This window comes from Pinus tabuliformis, chromosome 2_1 (genome assembly GCF_031772625.1).
Source record: "Pinus tabuliformis cultivar Carrire ecotype Pingquan chromosome 2_1, CPIR1, whole genome shotgun sequence".
NCBI lineage: Eukaryota > Viridiplantae > Streptophyta > Pinopsida > Pinales > Pinaceae > Pinus > Pinus tabuliformis.
This window is the reverse complement of record NC_142299.1, coordinates 326,593,218-326,601,617: the sequence shown is the minus strand read 5'-3', so window position 1 is coordinate 326,601,617 and position 8,400 is coordinate 326,593,218. Positions and strand designations below refer to the sequence as shown.

Below are 8,400 nucleotides of genomic sequence, written 5' to 3'. Positions count from 1 at the left end.
AATATGAATATATTAGAAAGTCTATAAAAATGTGAAGTAAATGTGAATATTAAGTTTCATGTTAAATCCTCTTGCATTGCTAATTATATCCTCATATTATATTATAGACAACCTAATTATAGACAACTTGAGCCAGAGGAGTTCTAGGATGGGTGACCTCCTGGGAAGTCCTGGTTACCGGGTGCAAGCCCCGGAAGTGATGATTGATGCTGTGATTCGTTCTCCACATTTCACTAGTTTTAATCCCACTTCTTCACCCCTGTGAGCATCACCCGATGCAATGAGTGCTAAGTGAACTATTCAAAAATCATGAGAAATTAGTCACTTTATGACTACCTCTCATGGAAATGGTCATACTTTGAATGACTTACTTAACGCAGTTGAATCCCAAAAATGATATCTTATATATATATATAATTAATTAATTAAAATTATTAAATTATATTTATTTTCAATTAATTAATCCCACATTTCAATACTTATATAAAAATTAAACAATAATATTATTTAATTTCAATTTTTTTGGGTCATTTTTCCATATTACTACTAAATCCTACTTATTTTATTGGCTTTTTGGTATCTCATATTCACTATGATAGAGATTGGTTACTACTATGTAGTACTTATTTTATAGGAGGTTTGGTATTTCATATTCATAGTAATAGAGATTGGGTTATGTTGGCATGTATTAATACAATTAGGAAAAGTATCTTGTCAAGTATGTGTGGATTTGTTTCACTAGTTTAATTTAAAAAGGACAAAGATTAATTTCATTTATTTCTAAAATGATGTGAATGATGATGATTAATGTTTATTAAAATCATATAGTCTATAAAATCTTAAGAAAAATCCAAGAGAAAGTGTTTTTCATCTTCAACCTTTTTAGTATTGCAAATGTATGTCATGAGAATTAGTCCTTATTTTAAGACAAAAAGATAATCTTGGTTTTAGAAATTAAGATTGGTTTCAACTTCTTTTTTCCTAACTCTTTTTTTAATAAATTATTAACTTTTCATTAATAAATATGAATAAGTTATATAAAAAAAATGGGAATTGTTTCTCATCTTTAACTCTCTTAGTATTGCAAATGTGTCATGAGAATTAGTCCTTATTTTAAGACAAATAAAATCATTTTGGTTTTAGAGATTAAAATTGGTTTTAGCTTCTTTTTCTTAATCTTTTTTTTAATACATTATTAAATTATATTTACTTTTCCTTAATAAATATCAATAAATTATATAAAAAATAACAATAATATTATTCAATTTATTCAAATATTATTTATCATTTTATTTATTTGAATAGATCTTTGAATTAGGTTTAAAATCCTGGGATAATATAATTTTGTAAATAAATTTGAATGATGTAAATAGATCTTTGAATTATGTAAATAGATCTTTGAATTAGGTTTAAAATCTTGGGATAATATATTTTTTGTGTATAAATTTGAATTTAAATTAGTAATAAATAAAAATATAAGAAAATTAAAATAAATTAAAATTAAAATTTCACAAAACAATTACATAACACACTTCAATATTACAGTCATATTCATTTTGGGCAAATCTAGATAATTAATTCACGGAAACATCTAAATTTTAAAACCAGTGTAGAAAGAAAAAACACTTTACTGAGTCACCACAAAACTATTTACATCGTTGAAAAAAATATAACCGGAAAAATGCATAAAGAAATTCGATCTTTCTGGTGAAATCTTGATTCTCACTTTCGCTTCCGTTGCGGCTGGTTTGGCGTTTTGGTTTGCGACTTGTCTGGCTTTCTATTTTCATGCACACAATTTGTTTCATTCACATCCTTTGCTTTTGGCTTTTCATTCACATCGCTCGGTTCGGGCTTTTCCTGCACACCTATACAGTTTGCAATATCAACGAACGCGCTCCTTCCTTCCTCTGCTATGGTTGAATCTTCAATTTTTTTGGTTGCCTCTTTCAGATTTCGAGCAACCAAATTCTTCTCATTCATGAGGCGTTTTCGTCTGCGACTTGTTTGGCGTTTTCATTTGATAACTGCCATGGGGCTTTCTATTTTCATTCACGTCCTTTGCTTTTGGCTTTTCATTCACATCGCTCAGTTGGGGGTTTTCCTGCACACCTATACAGTTTGCAATATCAACGAACGCGCTCCTTCCTTCCTCTGCTACGGTTGAATCTTCAATTATTTTGGTTGCCTTTTTCAAATTTCGAGCAACCAAATTCTTCTCATTCATGAGGCAATTAATCTCTCCTCGCAACGAGTTAATTGTCTTCGCCATTTCTTCGGTTTCCCTGAACAATTCAGAGTGTTTCTCTTCCTTCACTTCAAATTCCCTTACAGCCTCTGCAAGAACTGCTTCGAATTTCTGCACTGCGTTGACATGTGTTTCCTGCAACTCTACAATTCTTTTGCTCAACTCCTCCACCGTGTACTCCTCAACTGCATCAGACTGTTGTTTTACATTTTCATCTACCCGCTGACGAAGGCTACTAATTTCCTTTTCCATCGCTGGATTTTGTTGAAGTAAAGCCTCCAACCTCTCTGCATTGCTTACAGACATAGCTTTCAAGACCTGCCTTTCATCTTCCATGCTAACCAGTTTATCATTATACTCATCCAACTGGGCCTTCAAACGCTCCGCTTCAGTCTTTAACTCTCTGTTCATCTCGCTCAGTGACTCTTTCTCGCTAGCCACCAACTCAAGCTTCGTTTGTAGCTCTGAAAGCCTGCTCAGCAGTATCTCCTTCTCAACATTCCAATCTTCCTGTGCCATTTGGTAACTTCTACTGATCTCGGCAGTTTCTTTTCTGGCAACTTCCAGTGAAAAAAACACTTCCTTTTCCAATTTCCGATCTTCAATGGTTGTCTCTAATTCTGATGATATCACTTGAATTTGATTTTTCAACTTCAAAACAGTTGCCTCCAGATTCTTCTTATCAAGATCAAGTGTTCGACACTCCTCTTCTTTCGCAGAAATTTCGGTATTGAATCTTTCCTCAGCTTCCTGTCATTGTTTGACTGCTTGAGAAATCGCAGCTTGGCATTCCTCCTCCTTCTTTGCAAGTTCTTTCCTCAATTCTTTCTCAGCCTCCTTCCATTCTTCAGTAATTTTCCTTGCAGACTCAATTTCTGATACCAACTGGACCTTCAAAGACTCCACGTCTTTCTCTTTATTTGTCTCGCTCAGTAACCCTTTCTTGCTAGCCACAGACTGAAGCTTTGCTTGTAGCTCTGCAAGCCTGCTCAGCAGGATCTCCTTCTCAGCATTCCAGTCTTCCTGTGCCATTTGGAAACTTCTGTTGATCTTGGCAGTCTCTTTTCTGGCAACTTCTAGTGATAAAAACACTTCCGTTTCCAATTTCCGATCTTCATTGGCTGTCTCTAACCCTCTAATTTGCTTTTGCAACTTCAAAACTGTTGCCTCCAGATTCTTCTTATCAAGGTTAAGTCTTCTACACTCGTCTTCTTTCATAGAAGTTTCGGCATTGAATCTTTCCTCAGCGTCCTGCAATTCTTTGACTGCTCGAGAAATCGCAGCTTTGTATTCCACATCCTTCTTTACAAGTTCTGCTTTCAAATCTTTCTCAGCCTCCTTCCATTCATCAGTCATTTTCCTTGCAGACTCAATTTCTGATACGATCTGGGGTTTCAAAGACTCCGCCTCTGTCTTTAGCTCTCTATTCGTCTCGCTCAGTGACCCTTTCTCGCTAGCCATGAACTCAAGGTTCGTTTCTAGCTCTGCAAGCCTGCTCAACATTTTCTCCTTTTCTCCATTCCAAGTTTCCTGTGCCATTTGGCTAATTCTAGCGGTCTCGGCTGTTTCTTTTTTGGCTGCTTCTAATTCTGAAGATCTCGCTTCAATTTGATTTTTCAACTGCAAAACAGTACCCTCCAGATTATTTTTATCAACGTTAACAGTACCCTCCAGATTATTTTTATCAACGTTAACTGCTCTGCACTGCTCTTCTTTAGCAGAAATTTCGGTATTGAATCTTTCCTCAGCATCCTGCAATTGTTTGCGTGCTTCAGAAATCGCAACCTGGTAATCTTCGTCCTTCTTTCCAAGTTCTCTCAATTCTTTCTCACGCTTTTTGAATTTTTCATTCATTTTCCTTCCACATTCAATTTCGGATACCAATTGGGCCTTCAAAGATTCCGCTTCAGTCCTTAGTTCTCTGTTTATCACGCTCAGTTTGATTTTCTCGCTGGACATGAACTCAAGGTTAGTTTCTAGCTCTGCAAACCTGCTAAACATTTTCTCCTTCTCCAGATTCCAACCATCCTCTGCTATTTGGCTACTGCTAGTGATCTGGGAAGTCTCTTTTTTGGCTGCTAAAATTTGGGATAGAAGCACTTCCTTTTCACATTGCGCATCTTTAGCGGTTGCCTCTATTTCTGCGGATATCTCTTGAATTCTATCTTTCAACTGCAAAACAGTAGCCTCGAGATTCTTTTTATCAAGATTAATTTTTCTATATTCCTCTTCTTTCGCAGAAATTTCGGCATTCAATCGTGCCTCAGCTTCCTGCAATTGCCTGTACATTTGAGAAATCGCTGCTTGGAATTCAGCATCTTTCTTTGCAAGTTCTTTTCTTAATTCTTTCTCAACCTCCTTCCATTTTTCAGTCATTTTCCTTGTGGATTCAATTTCAGTGAGATTCGTGGACAAAACAGCTTTTTCTTCTCTTAAGACAGTAATTTCTTTCAGAAGGATTTGATTGAGGTCGTTCAGCTTCGAACCTCTAATTCACGCGTGGAAGAGTCTCTGACATAGGTTGTCCAGGAACCTCTTAGCTAGGGACTCCAAGAGTTCTGAGCAATGATTTGAGTGCTCACAATATCCTTCCCTCAAGATCGTGTGCTATTTATTAGCCTAAATATTAGTCTTACTCTCTCATGCTAGCCTAGTTCTTAGGACAAAAACTAACACATCTACCATTTATTTTCCATACCCAATATGGTTAGTGCTCTTTCTTAGCACCATAATATATCTTTCCACTACAATTTCTCTCTAAAAATTATGTTACTCTTTTCAACTCAAATTTCCTTTTGTTCTATTCATGCTTTTACATCACATTTCTCAATATTTAGTTATACATAGCCCATGTTGCCATAAATTGGTTATATATCTTTTCCCACCAACTTCTTACATGCATTCATTTCATTAGTGAAAGAAGGATTGCTGTTTTTTTGTATCTTTCAACTCGAAAAATTAGCAGCAGAAGTGCACTTTAACAATTGTAAAAAAATTTCGCTCCCGAGACCTAGCTGCCCCTGCAGCTGGTTGCGGCCGCCGGCCAGTCTCAGCTCACAGGCCCTCCCCTGCGCGCTTGGCGTTCTGAGACGGGTTCCCTTAGTTTCTGCCTGCCAGACCTTCGGCTGACCTCACAACATACCCTTGCTAAGACCTTCATGGAGCCCCCCCCACCCCCCCCCCCCCCGCCTCGCCCCCCCGTCCCCCCCATACCCTTCCTCTGGAGATCGCGGCGTTCAAAGCCATGGTAGCCGCTAGCTCGAAACGCCCTCTCTCAGCTAGTCAGCAAAAATTTGTCAAGAAGCTTGATTCCATCCCAACGGTTGCCCTACCTGAAGAAGAAATTTGCAAAGCTGCCTTGAATCTAGCTGAGAAAGGGTTGATAGGCCAGTTCACGGGTCTCTGGCCTTCCCCCAAGACAGTGGAGAACTGGACCCAAAGAAATTGGGCTCCCTTGATCAAAGAAGGGGTCAAAAGTTATTCCGTAGGCAAAGGATTCTATGTGTTCGTCTTCGAGAGCTCGGATGACAGAAGCCTAATCTTCAGAAATGGCCCTTATTTTATGGGACAACAGGCGTTGTATCTAAATAAATGGTCTCCGGATTTCGACCCCTCTCAGGACGTGCCATCAGCTGTTCCAGTATGGGTGCGACTTCCCCATCTGCCCTTACACTGCTGGAACCAAAAAACTCTGCAGATCATAGGCAATGCGTTAGGAAAGTATATAGATCAAGCAGTAAGGAAAGATCAGTACTCATGCGCCCGAATCTGCGTAGAAGTGGACCTTGAGGAGGGTTTGCCCGAAGCAATAAAGCTCTCGGTGGCCGGGTGGACTCATGTGCAGGAACTGGATTACGAACAACTTCCATTCAAGTGCAGATATTGTCATGAACATGGGCACTTTGCAAAGAACTGCAAGAAAAAGATCGAGGAACAGGCAGCAAAAACAAGTGAGGACCAGTGGACTGTAGTTCAAAAAACCACTCGGCAAAAAAAAGGAAATGGTAAAGGCAGCTTGCCAGAAGCTCCAAGCGGTTCCAAGCCTAACCAAGATAAGGAAGCAACTCAGAAAGGAGTAGAAAATACTCAGGCTAACCCATCTAACTCGACTTAGGAAAATCCAGAGCATGTAGCAGATCGATCCCCCATCAAAGAGGGGGAGGAAATCCCACAGGTTGAGACTGCGCAACAAAGCCCCTCCAACCCCTCATATGCTGATGTAACAAGCAAAAAACTAGAAGAAAGCTCAGGTTCTTCAGAAGACGAAACCTTTGAGCGACCTACTAAAAAAGCAGGAAGGAAATCTCGCAAAGAGCTAAGGGAAGAGGAGGCCGAGCGACTCAAAGTCCAAGGAAGCCAGGCCACCATAGAAATGACCATGGGAAGAAACATTAGACCAAGGCCTTCCAAGGGAGGCCACACCCCTTTCCTTAAGTAAATGATGAAACTTGTCTCTTGGAATTGCAGAGGGCTGGGGAACGCTTCCAAAGACGAAGCAGTCATGGACCTCCTGAAAATAGAGCCTACAGATATCCTCATGCCCCAAGAGACGAAGATAGAAGGGGGAACTCTTCTAGATATCAGCAAAACAAAATGGAAGAAAAGAGCAGGCAAAGCAGTTAGTTCAAGGGGATCCTCTGGAGGGCTGGCAACTCTCTGGACCGAAGACCTATTTCAGCTAAAAAAGTCCCATGAAACCCAACACTAGATCTTTACGGAGCTGTTACATTGTACAAGTAAGTTGACCATCTCGTTGTTTAATCTATATGTTCCTGTTACATATTCTGAAAAACGAGATTGCTGGAAATCCCTTTCAGCTTATCTTGAACAGCATAATCCAGATAACATTATCATAGCAGGCGATCTCAATATCGTTCTGAAAACAAAGGAGAAAAGGGGAGGATCAAACAACAGAGATCCAATGCTGGCTTTCGTCGAAGAGCTCACACAACAATGGGACTTACTTGATTTTGCCCCAGTGCGAGGACTATATACTTGGTCCAGCAACAGATCTGGGCCAGATCATATAGCTGCCCGATTGGATCGATTCTTGGTTCAAAGTTCGTTTATGTTGAACAAAAGGATAATAAAAACCAAAATCTTGCCCAAGCTCTCCTCAGATCACAAACCGATTCAACTCCTCTTAGAAGATGAAGAAAATCTGGGGCCCCTCCCTTTTTGATTTAATCCTCTATGGATTGAGAGAGAAGGTTTCATAGACATTGTGAAAGAAGCGTGGGCCAAACCTATTTCTGGATCCTCAAGTTTTTTTTGGGAGCAAAAGCTCAAGGCTACAAAGTATGCGTTGAAGGACTGGATAAGGAAACCAGTCCACAACCCAACCAATACAAGAAAGGAGGCAGTCCACATGTTGGAGAACGTGCAAGATAACATGGAACGCAAAGAGATTACAACAGAGTTGCTGGAGCAAGAAACAAAGGCTCAATGCTCTACCTTTCAAGCCTTAAGAAAAGAAGAAGAATACTGGAGAATCAAATCCAGAAGTCTGTGGCTAAAAGCAGGGGATCAGAACACCTCCTACTTCCACAGACAGTATAGAGCACGGCTGTCCAGGAATCATATCTCAGAAATAAAAACAGCAGAAGGCGAAGTCAGACAGGGATTCAACCAAGTTAAAGATGCTGCAGACAGCCATTTCAGGAAATTATATAGTGAGGAACCATAGGACAGCGAGGAGGAAATTACAGGTTTCCTACATAATATTCCCCAACTGATCAATCCTGAAGATAATGACATTCTCATCAGTGACTTCACTGAGGAAGAAATAATCAAAGTCATCTGGACCATGGAACCTGATAAAGCCCCTGGCCCAGACGGCTTTACTATACACTTCTATAAAGTATGCTGGAACATCATCAAAACTGATCTCCTAAAAATGATTAAAGGCTTCATGAGAAAAGCAAAGATTGGAGGAAGCACCAACTCCACTTATTTAGCCTTAATACCCAAAGAATCTAATCCGGAATCTTTTACAAGATTCAGGCCTATATCGTTATGCAATGCATCATATAAGATCTTGGCTAAACTTCTTGCAAATAGGATCAAGACCCTATTAAAAAGATTGATCTCCAGCCCCCAGGGAGGATTTGTGGAAGGTAGGCACATTCTTGATAATGTCATTCAGGTACAGG

At 39.3% G+C, this 8,400-nt stretch overlaps 1 protein-coding gene across 1 annotated transcript; it reads left to right on the top strand.

Moving 5' to 3' along the window:
- The first annotated feature begins 5,492 nt into the window (after positions 1-5,492).
- LOC149200164 (uncharacterized) lies at positions 5,493-6,362 on the top strand. Its single transcript, XM_089400872.1, has one exon. It carries the CDS (start codon positions 5,493-5,495, stop codon positions 6,360-6,362), a length of 870 nt encoding a protein of 289 aa, XP_089256998.1.
- The last annotated feature ends 2,038 nt before the right edge of the window (positions 6,363-8,400 follow it).